The sequence below is a fragment of the Solanum pennellii genome, chromosome 7, assembly GCF_001406875.1.
Source record: "Solanum pennellii chromosome 7, SPENNV200".
Taxonomy (NCBI): domain Eukaryota; kingdom Viridiplantae; phylum Streptophyta; class Magnoliopsida; order Solanales; family Solanaceae; genus Solanum; species Solanum pennellii.
This window is the reverse complement of record NC_028643.1, coordinates 71,780,447-71,793,042: the sequence shown is the minus strand read 5'-3', so window position 1 is coordinate 71,793,042 and position 12,596 is coordinate 71,780,447. Positions and strand designations below refer to the sequence as shown.

The window sequence follows — 12,596 nt, the reverse complement described above, 5'->3', positions numbered from 1 at the left end:
TATATGATGCCTAACAAAACATTATTTCTTTCTCCAAATCAACTGAATATTCGCTCACTTAATATATATTTGTATATACAATTATTTAATCCTAAGAGTATTATTTGGTGGTTTCAAGAACATATAGTAACGTCTGAGTGTATATATCAAATCAATAAATAAATATATAATATATCTTTCATAAAGTTTTTTGTTATTTAATAACAATGGTTAAATTGATTTATATATTTTCATGATAATTTTTAACCGTTATAATTAAATTACTTCATTTGATATTTTGTAGATCTAGAGTGTAATGTGCATGTGGAGGTTATAGAAACTTCATGTAGCTTTTGCTCACTACATTTCTTTTTAATTGCCATATATAGTGTTCTTTTTTAGAATAATTTTGATTAACATTTTAAGATATATTTTTTATCGTATTGAATGAAAAAAGTTACAATTTTTATAAGATTTTTTTCGTAAATTTTTTGAATATCTAAAGTTTTATTTTACTATAACGAATGAATGTAATCTAATTTAGTTTTAAAAATTAGTCAAATTGACTCTCGGAAAATGTAACATGATAACTAAAAAAGAATGAAGAGAATAAAATATTTAACTATGAATCTGGTTATTATTTTACATTCACTTGAGAGAAACTCATAAATTTCAAATTTTAATTTCGCCAAAAATAAGTAGTACTTTTTAACAAACATACATAGTTTAATTCAAAAAAAGAAGGCGAAAAAAGTGGCAACTCCATGTGCACTTCTCCTCTTTATATTTCAAGATTCTAACCTCCCACTACTCCTTATTCACCAAAAACTCCAATCATCATATTTTGTCAATCTTTTTTTTTTCTTCTTTCTATTCTCTTTGAAAACAATCTCTAAATACACAAATGGGAAATTGCATGAGAATTAGTAGAGCACATGTTGTAGTTCATGATGATGAAGAGAAAAGAGTTGAAGAATTAGCACTAAAAGCAAAGGAACAAAGCAATGTTATTAATAAGAGAAGAAAGAGTGTTAGATTTAAAGTTGTAGATGATGAAGAGAAAAAGGAAGAAGAGGGTAAAGAAATGATGATGAAAAAAGGTCATGTGGTGAGGATTAGAGTAGTGGTGACACAAGAAGAGTTGAAGCAAATCTTGAATGGGAAATTGGATTTTTCATCAAAAGATGAATTTTTAAGGAAAATAAAATCAGCAAGTAGAAATAGTAGCAGCAACAAAAGAAGATTATATGAAGATGGATCTAATTTTTCTTATGGAAAAATTAGTAGTAATAATAGTAGTAGAAGCACAAGTTGGAGGCCTGTTCTTGAGAGCATTCAAGAGGAACATTAATATTAATGTTCATTACCAACATGAGTCGTGGTGCGATGAATGGTTGAATTTTTCTATCTTTTTGGAAGAGTGCACCTAAAAATGAATCCTGCAATGCGCGAATTTGAATTAATTATAGGAATATTATATCTACTCTCTCTTCTTTTTTTTTTCTCTTTATTTTGTATGAGCAACACTTTTTAGACGTTGTTATACCACAGTATAAGGTTAGTTTTTTTTTTGTTTTTCTTTTGTGTGTGCGATTGGGAGGGTTTTTTCCAATATATCTAGAATTGGTTAATCACGATTATTAAAAATAGACAATAGAGTCATTTTAACATTTATTGATGTACCTCTAGTTAGTCAGAATTTTTTTTTTTTTTTGGTGTTATGTTATTTGAATGTTATGAATATAAAGTGATTTGCACTAAACTCAGTATTTTTAGTTTGATTATTACATATCGAGTACTAATGTAAAAAATAAAAAATACATTCATTTTGAATTAATAACTATAAATTCTAACTCCTCTTGTGAATATTATTTTATTCATTGATAAAATGGACCTTATATTTTGAAACAAAAACTTTGTAATAGTGTTTAGTAGATAGTTTTCCTTGTGCTTACTTGGTGGCACCTTGGAAAGCTCTTTCCATGGAGGGAATAATTATTAAATCTAACAGATTAGAAAAAGAAATTAAACAAAACTACAAAAGTGACTCTATATATGTGACTTTACAGAATGACAATACTTATATATTTACGATTTATTAGAGTATTTTCCGGAAGAAACAATGGAAAGATTATTAAATTAGCAAAATTCCAAATATTGGTCAAAGACAAAATATTAGTAAATGTTTCTTTTTTCTCAGTATTTGGTGTCTACATTGGAGTGCAATTAAATCTAGATTCGCGCCGAAATGTCTCACATTAAGAATAAAATGCTTCTTAACAAAGATGACTTCGTACTCAAAACTTGAATCCATCTAATTAAAGATGAAGAAATACTTATCGCTCTATCAAAGCCGTAGCTCCGATAAAGAATCTGGCAAAAGACTAAATTAACTTATTTTAATCTTTTTCCACTTGCCCATACTTTCTGCCTCAACGGCTTCTATTTATAACAAAAGCTGTTAAAAAATATACTAACGTTTTATCATGTGTGTACGTTTGGTTTTCTTGGACTCAACGAGTACCCAACTGTTGAACAAAATCCAAAAAACAGACGATTTAATTAAGTCGTGTTATTATGATGACCCTTGATAGATTTTCTTTTTCTTATAGGACTTTCAATAGGATAAACAACAAGATATTCAATATAATTTTACAAGTAGAGTCGATAAAAAAAGAAATGAAACATGAAGAGTTCCAAAGTATCGTCTATCATAGTACTACGACTAAACACTATCAACTTCAGAGTTCATAACGCTGGTATGATGACAAGAAGAAAACTAACAAAAAGAACTTGCAAGTTTCACCAACAGAAGCCTCAATGAAAACTTGCTGAAGAGAATCTCAATTTAAATTTTATTACCAAAAAAAATGGTATAATGCTATTCGAAGGAAAAAGACTAGCTTGACAGTGCATTTAGAAGTAAATAAACAACACTATGTCCAACAAAAGGGACATAAAAAAGTTTTAAAATCCTTTATTTCCCTTCTCAAGTTTCTCTATTGAGAAGAAGATCCCTCTCTTTACGCTCTGTCATCTTCCCGCAATTAAGCAGGCAGCTTGTAAACGTGGCCGAGTAATCAAAGTGATCATCCTCATTGCTTTGTCAATTGACGAATGACATATTGAAGAATACCTCCATGGTTGAAATAAGCCAACTCCACCTGCACAAGATAAAAAGAAGCTTTCAAATGTCGATACCTTACCAAGAACTAATGAATGGTGAAGGTGAAACTATGTGGGATATTTCCTGCTGTTGTGACAATATGCAACACGAATTGGTGGACCGTGGACAATGCATGCGGGATAATGTGATTTAAAAGTTATATGAAAAAGTGAACAATTAGGATCTTCTATTTCTTATTTGAGCATTGAAGCTTAGTCTAAGAAGAGATAAGCATTTTTCTCCTTTTTCGATGGTGATGACAAATGATTCTTGTTTTGTACTTCACAAAAGTTATCTTCCAATAATTGTAAATGTAAACATTGATTACTACCCCAAGGATGCACCATGATTTACTGTTTAAGAAATATTAATCACTACTATTACACCCCAATCCCAAAACTAGTTAGGTTAGCTCTATGAATCCTCACTAGTCATGTCGCTGTGCTACAAGTCACAACCCAGTAACCATAATTTACTGCTCCCAGATGAAGTCTGATTTTTCCAACACTTTCCTTTTGGTCAAGTATTCTAGATCTTGACATCCTGTTATTTTTATGATAATGCTTCAATCTCAAACTAGTTAGGGGTGGCTACATGAAACCTCTATACCCAGTTGGGCACATTGCATTCTACTAGTACTAAGTAATGTCATAACAAAAAAAAATAAAAAATAATATATATATATATATATAAAAAAAATTATTGACATCCTTCGTTGAAAGTTCAGTAAAAGACCCACAAAGTAAGTGCCCCAGTTCATTAAGGGTCCTAATTTAAATACACAAAAATAGCTTTAAGAATAAATTTCTTTTATTTTCCCTTTTGATCTTCTCCTTTCCTTCATAAATACACAAAAATGGCTTTAAGAATAAATTTCTTTTATTTTCCCTTTTGTTTGTTCTCATTTCCTTCAGCACTATAAGCAAAATACATTATAAATGTAAAAGAAAATCAAAGAGAGGCAACATTTTTATCATGGAAAACAATTGTCATATCAACATCTTTCACACAATAAAACACCAGGAAATAAGATCAGTAACTGAAAACAGAAGAGAGCTAGGAGTACCTCAGTGTCGAACCGCACTACGCAGGTGAAGGATTTTCCAGTATCTGTTTGTACAGTAACGTCTTGCCCAGGGCGGATCTCACTAATATTTTCAGGAAGATCAATGGTATATCGCTCTTGACCTGTCAATCCAAGTGTATCTGCATCCTCCCCAGCCTTAAAACATAGAGGCACAATACCCATTCCTACCAAGTTACTGCGATGAATCCTCTCGAAGCTCTTAGCAATTACAGCTTTTACTCCCTGTTAAATTGTTCTGTAGTAGTTAGGGAATCCTCTGGTAAAAAAGAAAAAGACAGGATCAACCAAATTAAGAATAAATGCACAAGAAAACCCACCAACAACATTGGCCCCTTGGCAGCCCAATCTCGGGAGCTTCCACTTCCATATTCAGCTCCAGCCAAGATAATAGTGCTTTGTCCAGCAGATTTGTATTTCTGTAGGCATCACGTGTTTAAAAAGTGTCAACATAAAACAGCAAAAGTGAAATGCGCAATGCAAACTCTTATCTTTAATGAAAACAGGATTTGAACCATTAAGAAACAGAGAAAGGAAAGTACCATAGCAGCATCAAACACAGATAGCTTTTCTCCAGAAGGAATGTGGACCGTCTTTGGACCAACCTCCCCGTTTAACAGCTTGTTTACAAGGCGGATATTGGCGAAAGTACCCCTAGCCATAATCTCATCATTACCACGACGGCTACCATATGAGTTGAAGTCCCTGCGATCGACACCCCGCTCCATAAGGTACCTAGCAGCAGGGCTATCTTTATGAATGCTTCCAGCAGGTGAAATGTGATCAGTAGTAATACTGTCGCCGAAGTTCAGCAAGCAGTAAGCATCCTTCACTCCATGAGGACCAGGAGGATCCATGGTCATACCCTTGAAATATGGTGGCTCATGGATGTATGTAGATTTAGGATCCCATTGGTACAGCTTTGTTGTTGGCACAGATAATTCATTCCACATGGTATTTCCCTTTGTAATAGCTTCATATGTACTCTTGAACATGTCTGGCAATACACTTGATTGAACAACCTAACATGGTGGAAACTTCCGTGGTAAATTTACTTTTTGCGTGATTGATCATGGGTACATAAGCACATAATAGAATACATACCTCAGCAATTTCTTCAGTTGATGGCCATATATCCCTGAAGTACACATCCTTACCATCCTTCCCCACTCCAATTGGATCTTTCTCAAAGTCTATATCAACCTGCAAAGCATTGATAATTCTCATCAGCAACATAAGTAAACATGATAATGAACAATTAATATTGACAAGTTAGACATCCATGAATTTTTTCCACAATATCAGAGACCAAGAGTCCAAGACCAAGACCTATATCAGAGCGTGCATGAAAAATCAATGGGGGAATCTAGCATTGTAGCCCTGTTTTCCGTTATTGTATTTGTGCTCCTGAGAGCAATGCAACTTGCACCAGGCTGAGTAATGTCTAAAGGCATTCCATGTAACTCATTTATGGCCCTGCCTAAAGCACGATGCCTTTCACTTACTTAAAAGCATAATCCTTTTTTTAACTTGTAATATGTTTTTCCTCCTTTCACTTACTATAAAGGACAACATTGGCTGTGGATGGTATGGAGGAAAACATTCTCCAGAAAATGTTTTCTGATTATCCCATGTTCGGTTGTTCAAAACTTTTGGAAAACATTTTCTCTAGGAATTTAAGTTCCTTGGAAATGAGGAAAACATGTCGGGAAAACAAGTTCTACAAGTAACATTCCACATTAATTGCATCCTCCCAACCTTCCAAACACCTCATCTTCACCGCCACCCCAGGTAGCCCCCATTACCAACACCACCACTACCTCCCATAGTACTTATCTAGATTATATACAGGATAAACAAGAAAGAAAACCACTTATTTTTCAACATGGTCAACATTTTCCTCACAGAACAAGTAATTCTCCAGATAAATTAATCATAAATCTCTTAAGGGCATTCACTTACAGTGCCAGCAAGAGCATAGGCAACCACCAAGGGAGGTGAAGCAAGATAGTTTGCTCTTGTCAGGGCATGAACACGCCCCTCAAAGTTCCGATTTCCGGAGAGTACAGCAGCAGCAACAATGTCTGCAAAATACATACATTTTGAATTAGTCAAACAATATAGCAAAATGATCATGACCTAGATAGAGTCCAGACAGTAATATTTTAATTTATAATCAATTGTATGGACTTACCGTTCTCTGATATGGCAGAAGCAACAGATTCATCCAAGTCCCCAGAGTTCCCTATACAAGTGGTGCAGCCATAGCCAACAATGTTGAAACCTTGCTGATTTAAATACTTCTGTAGACCACTGTTACATGCAGAAAATGACATATCACAATGTTTTCAAGTAACAATGGTCTGGGTTAGTAGAACTTTGCTCTTTAACAAACTTCCAATCAATACCTCTTGAGTAAATATTTTGTAACAACACCAGAGCCTGGGGCAAGGCTAGTTTTAACCCATGGCTTAACCTGAAAAATAATCAGGAACAAGGATTAAGATGGCATGCCTGAATTACAATCAAATGATAAGGCAAGTATATGGAGTAGCACTAACATGTAGACCCAGCTCAGATGCCTTTTTGGCAACCAGAGCTGCTCCTAGCATAACACTGGGATTGGATGTATTTGTGCAACTTGTGATAGCAGCAATCACAACACTGCCATGTTTGAGCTCTGCAGGTTGCCCATGGAAGGAAAACTTGGCCACTTTATCTTGCACCTCTTTTGGCACAGCAAATCCCTAAATCGATGTAGAGCAAGTTGGATTAGCATTTCCAGAAGTCAGAATCTGGGGTTGGGTAATTTATAGTCTCACAACAATTTATGTTACAAGTTGATCAACCAAGAGAACTAATGGTAAATATCAAAATGAATAACTCGCTCACCTTGAATCCAACTTTGTTATCTAGGCAAGCATGCCAGTCAGACTTCATTTCTTTCAAAGGCACACGGTCATGAGGTCTGTAGAGGATTAAAAACCATTTATATAGACCAACTTTAAAGCACATTTTGCATCTTATATCAGAATTTGTCCAATCCGGGAAAATACCTCTTTGGCCCTGACAGACATGGTTCAACATCGGCAAGGTCTAGGTTCAAATAAGAAGAGTACACCTTTTCTTGTTGAGGCTGAAACAATTTTTTAAAGAAGTGTAAGGGAAAAAGTAACAGTGATTCAATTGGAAAACTGAAACTAGAGCAATGAGGTAGGACAGGAAATACCTCTTTATAATCAACAAACATATTATTTGCACGGAGATATGACTCTACCATTCCAACCTAATTTTTGCACAGAGGATTAGCCACATATAAAGAAGAACTGTCACGCTCTATCTTCACTTAATTAATAGTAAATGACTGAACACTTACTGTTTCATCACTTCTCCCTGTTAACTTGAGGTATTGCAAAGTAACATGATCTACAGGGAAGAAACCCATTGTTGCACCATATTCAGGAGCCATGTTTGCAATGGTGGCCCTGTCAGCCAATGAAAGACCACTCATTCCCTCACCTACATGAAAACAGACAAGTAGTCAAGTCCTTGTCTGGTGGACCTATTAAAAATGGTTAAACTATTTGCATGGAAAAGTAGTTGATGTTTAGATATCTACCATAGAATTCAACAAACTTTCCAACAACACCATGCTTCCTCAACATTTGAGTGACAGTCAGGACCAAGTCAGTGGCAGTTACACCATTTCGCAAATTCCCTGATAGCTTGAACCCAACAACTCCAGGCAACACCATGCTCATTGGCTGACAGGATCCAGAAGAAACATTACAAAATTGCCATCCGAAGTACCAATATCAGAATACATATTCTATTACAGACATAAAGCAAACAGAAGAACAGGCAAGCAGCAAAGCCACAGGAAAAGAAGTATTGTTTCGCGCTCAGATTGAGTGGAACACAGTGCATCCTATTCTAAGATGAGGAAAAATAACATCATATTCCGACTTGATCTGATTTTTATAGGAAGATAGCTGGCTACAAGCACTAAATGCTGAAATAGAAAAAGTATAACCAAAACTCTTTTTCTCAACAAGTGAGGGATTCTCTCTCTTTTTCATTATTGTCAAATTGACATACGAAACTAGTCGAATGCATCGACTACAGAAAGACTCACGGATAAAATTCTTCATTCGGATGACCTCATGATCACCAAAATTAGCTTTCAGGAATACATAGAATTTTGGGAAGAGCCCAAAATTAGAATTAGAAATGGGTCAGTGGATGCAATCTAAGACCATCCATAAGGAAAGAAGAAATACGAGGTCAGACAAATGAGGCAAGGAACGCCCTACATGATCCACTATCATACTCCTCTCTAATCTAGAGCATTAAGGGTAAAGAAAAACTTTACTCCCTTGCTCCGATTTGGCATAGTTATATATGAGTGTTAAAAATTTCATGTTTAGTCTCTAATAAGGAGAACATTGTGCCAACATATTACATCTTAAACTTGTGTAACTGTATACACTGATTGATGTCCCTCCATTAACTTCTACACGTGCCAGTCATATTCTACACTAGAAATTTGACAAAATGCAGATATGAACACGTGTCAGAAGAGCAGAGTGGGGCACCTTAGCAAAAAGGCATAGCTTTCTATTTTTTGCAGCAATACATGAATAAACCAGGATTCACAGAGGAATAAAAGGGTGATCATCGCACTCGTAGTTTCATACCTGGCCAAGCATTGCAGCTTCTGCCTCAATACCTCCGACACCCCAGCCAGCAACTCCTAACCCATCAATCATAGTGGTGTGGGAATCTGTTCCGACCACGCTATCTGGGTAGAGCAAGCCTTCCCTATTGAACACAACCCTTCCAAGATATTCAAGATTCACCTAAAATTACAATAGAGAAAAATATTATCAGTTTTGCAAATGCACTGTTTCAGAAGTGGAAACTCACTCCAAATCCTCCAACAAGGGAAGATAAGTAAGAGCATGCAAAGTTGAAGAATTCATGATTCAAGAAATAGCTAGAGCTCAGCACAACTATCACATTGACCATATCCAGAAGCACAAGCAGCTAAGTCACATTCAGTTTTCAGGTCCAATACCTGATGCACAATACCAGACCCAGGTGGAACAACAAGCATGTTTTGGAAAGCATTGGATCCCCACTTAAGGAAGGCAAATCTCTCCTTATTCCTTTGGAATTCAAGCTCCATATTAGCCTGGACTGCATTTTCTGACCTTGTTACATCAACTTGAACTGAGTGATCAATAACTAGGTCAACAGGAACCTGAAATGATATTCCCAAAAAAAAAATCACCATGAAATGGTATGATAGTCATTCATGAGAAGACTTAAGAGAACTGTAACCAAGAAACTTAAGCATATAAGTGTGAGCAATGAATGAGACAACATACGCAATTCAATGCTTATGAATTGAAGTATAGACTTCACTGCATTCTTTTTGCATAGTTCAAGAGACTTAGCCACAATTCACCAACTATAAAGTATCATACCAATGGATTAATCTTGTCAGAATCACTGCCAAGGTTGTTCATGGCATCACGCATGCAAGCAAGGTCCACCACAGCTGGTACACCAGTAAAATCCTGCCAACAAGACAAATCAGTCAGGTGAGATCATCACACTGCATTCTTTTTTCTCTCCTTTTTTGTTGCAAACCTGCAAAAGCCCAGTACCTGCAGCAAGACACGGGCAGGCTTGAAGGGTATCTCCACAAGCTTAGGTGCAGAATTTTCCCAGTCAATAATCTTCTCAACATCTTCCTTTTTCACTTGAAAGTTGTCACAATTACGGATTGCTGATTCGAGAAGAATCCTGATAGAGTATGGTAGCTTGTCTGTCACATAGGAACCAACAAACCAAGAATAATCAATAATAGGAACACATCAAAATGAATATAAGAATGTACCAGGGCTTGAAAAGTTACCAATCCTGGGATCATTGAGAGCAGGTAAGCTATAGAACTTTCCGAATTCACCACCTCCAGGCTTTGGAAGACCAGTGAGGATTCCCTTAAATGGGTTTTCTGCAGCTGAATCCATCATTAAAAAAAAAGGAATCAGATTCTTGATTTTCTACTAAGAATTGATTCACTCACAGCAACTCCTAGCAATCCTTCTCACAAAAATCTAAGTTTTTATAAAATATCAACCCACAAACACAAATAATAAAAATCTAATATCTTAGGTCAACTTCAAAGTCTCCCACTCATAGGCCCTACCCACCACGTTCCGCTAACCTCTGTCTCAATGCTGATTATTATTACTCCATTATTATCACAAATAAATCATATTCTTCCGATTAAATTTTATAATCTCTAAATAATCAAAAAAGCAAAATCACCCAGAAAACAAATCTAGATTTACGAGAACCCCAGAAAATCAAAACGCTAACTTTATGGATCACTAATAGAATATGGGGAAATTAAATAAAACGACAAAAAGTACCCATGGTAGCTAGTTTCCGATGAAACCCGTTGAGAGCAGGGGCAGCAGTCCTGATCTGAGCAGTAAGACTGATCGGAGACTTCCAATCAACACCGTGACTCCACCTCGGCACAGAGCAACGCAGAGACCGAAGCGTTGATGAATAGCGCTGCTGATTACCAGAAGCAACCCCAGCAGCAGCACGACAAGGCGCGTGAGCAGCAGTAGAAGTTGAAGCAAGCGGCCTTGTAACAGAAGAAGATGCTCTCAATAATGAAGAAGCAGCAGAAGAAGAGTACTTGCGAGCTGTATTACTATACATGACTCCCAATATATATATAGTTTTTTTTTTCTCAAATCACATTCAATGGTAATCTCCTAGGGCTGTGTGCCCAAACAAAAAAAGGGAAATTGCTGATGAGGAAGAAGATGAAGATAGTGACGAAGAAGATATGGCGATTTGAATTATTGATTACTGATATGGTAAAGGACAGTGCCGAAGCTGCGGCACATCAAATGGAGCTAAAATAAAAAAAGCTTGGCTAATTATGCGTTATGGTGTTTTTTCGTTTTTTTATATAATGGAAGGAGGGGGAAGAAAGGGAATAATAATAAAAATGAATATGATTAGGTCAAAATTATCTATTTATGCGCTACTTTTTTTTTTTTTTGGATGACAATTAACTTTTTTTAAAAAAATAAAATGAAAGATAAACTTTTGCCTTTTGAAAATGTCAATTTCCTAAGCAGTCTTTTTAAAAAAAAATATTTATGACAGGTTGATCTCAATACTTTATATCTATAGTATAATTTTATTTCATGTAACATATTTTAGATTTTAAAATTTGAATAAATTTTTATTTGATTACCTATTTTTTAATAATTTTTTAAATATTTTGTCTCAATAATTTTTGTAATTAATAATATTTTTTACTTAACTAATTAATAGACGACTTCATTGCTATGTAAAATCGATATTATCACCGGATAGTATCACTTTCTTTTAGTTTTAGGGTAACAAAAAAAAAAGAGCAGATAGGAATAGAGATTGTAAGTCGGTTATAATTTGTTATTTTTAGTATTTATTAATTAATAATGTTTAGCTAGAATTTGTTTTTTTAGTTCAAAATAGATTTTTCAGTTCTAATTTAATTTAATTACTTATTATTAAATTAAGATATTGTTAATTATTTTCAATATTAAAAATAATACCAAACAAGAAAAAGCCATGTAAAAATAAAAAGGAAGTTGAATCAAGATTCAACAATTTTTAAATTTATAAGTAAAATATTTTTGTTCAATTTATAAGTTTTATTTTTATCAAAATTTATTATTATTTAAAATGTAGATAAAGAAAGAAATGATTATTATTGGGGCTTGTGGCACACTTCCACAGGCCACAAGTCACCCATGTAAATTTGCATTTAAGTCCTTCTCTTTCTTCTTGCTTTTCGTTTCACTCCACTATTATTATTTTATTGAACAATTATTCAAGCAATTGGCCCTATATTAATTTAAGAGAAAATAGCACTTTATGTTACTATATTAATATTATATTTCGATTTTAGTTTTTTCTATCATTTAGATTATCGTTATTGATTTTCAATTATATTTTTGTGAGTAATTTTAATTGTAATTTTTCTATCATTTAAATTATCATTATTAATATTTAATTATATTATGGTGAGCGATTTTAATCCCACGAATTAGATGTCTTCAAAATTAATAGACAGAACATTTGTAATATTAAATATATTTTGAGAAGAAAGGAAATTACATCTTTATTAATATATATTTTAAGTTCTTCAAGATACGTACCTTCATTAATATCTACTTCTATTAGTAAATAGTTAAAAAAATTAAAATCATTCATATAATATAATTATTTGAAGGTCAATAATGGTAAGTTGTATAATATAAGAACTAAAAGGAGAATATAGCATTA

The 12,596-nt window shown here is 34.2% G+C and overlaps 1 protein-coding gene across 1 annotated transcript; it reads right to left on the bottom strand.

Moving 5' to 3' along the window:
- Positions 1–2,673: 2,673 nt before the first annotated feature.
- Positions 2,674–11,250, bottom strand: LOC107025786 (aconitate hydratase, cytoplasmic). The gene is made up of 20 exons (XM_015226531.2): positions 10,673–11,250; positions 10,153–10,257; positions 9,902–10,062; positions 9,719–9,811; positions 9,307–9,492; positions 8,927–9,088; positions 7,849–7,993; positions 7,606–7,748; positions 7,459–7,515; positions 7,286–7,365; positions 7,122–7,197; positions 6,791–6,976; positions 6,638–6,705; positions 6,424–6,542; positions 6,192–6,313; positions 5,334–5,432; positions 4,772–5,251; positions 4,550–4,648; positions 4,212–4,454; positions 2,674–3,143 (listed from the first exon to the last, which is right to left on the bottom strand). Exons 1-20 carry the CDS (start codon positions 10,971–10,973, stop codon positions 3,075–3,077), a joined length of 2,994 nt encoding a protein of 997 aa, XP_015082017.1. The 5' UTR covers positions 10,974–11,250; the 3' UTR covers positions 2,674–3,074.
- Positions 11,251–12,596: the final 1,346 nt, after the last annotated feature.

Bases quoted from the DNA above. Each gene is read 5' to 3' on its own strand.
- LOC107025786 (XM_015226531.2), bottom strand. From the start codon at position 10,973: ATGTATAGTAATACAGCTCGCAAGTACTCTTCTTCTGCTGCTTCTTCA. The intron at 7,749-7,848 runs GTAGATATCTAA...GTTTTCATGTAG, and splicing joins AAAGTTTGTTGAATTCTATG to GTGAGGGAATGAGTGGTCTT. The intron at 6,543-6,637 runs GTATTGATTGGA...TGCATGTAACAG, and splicing joins ACAAAATATTTACTCAAGAG to TGGTCTACAGAAGTATTTAA.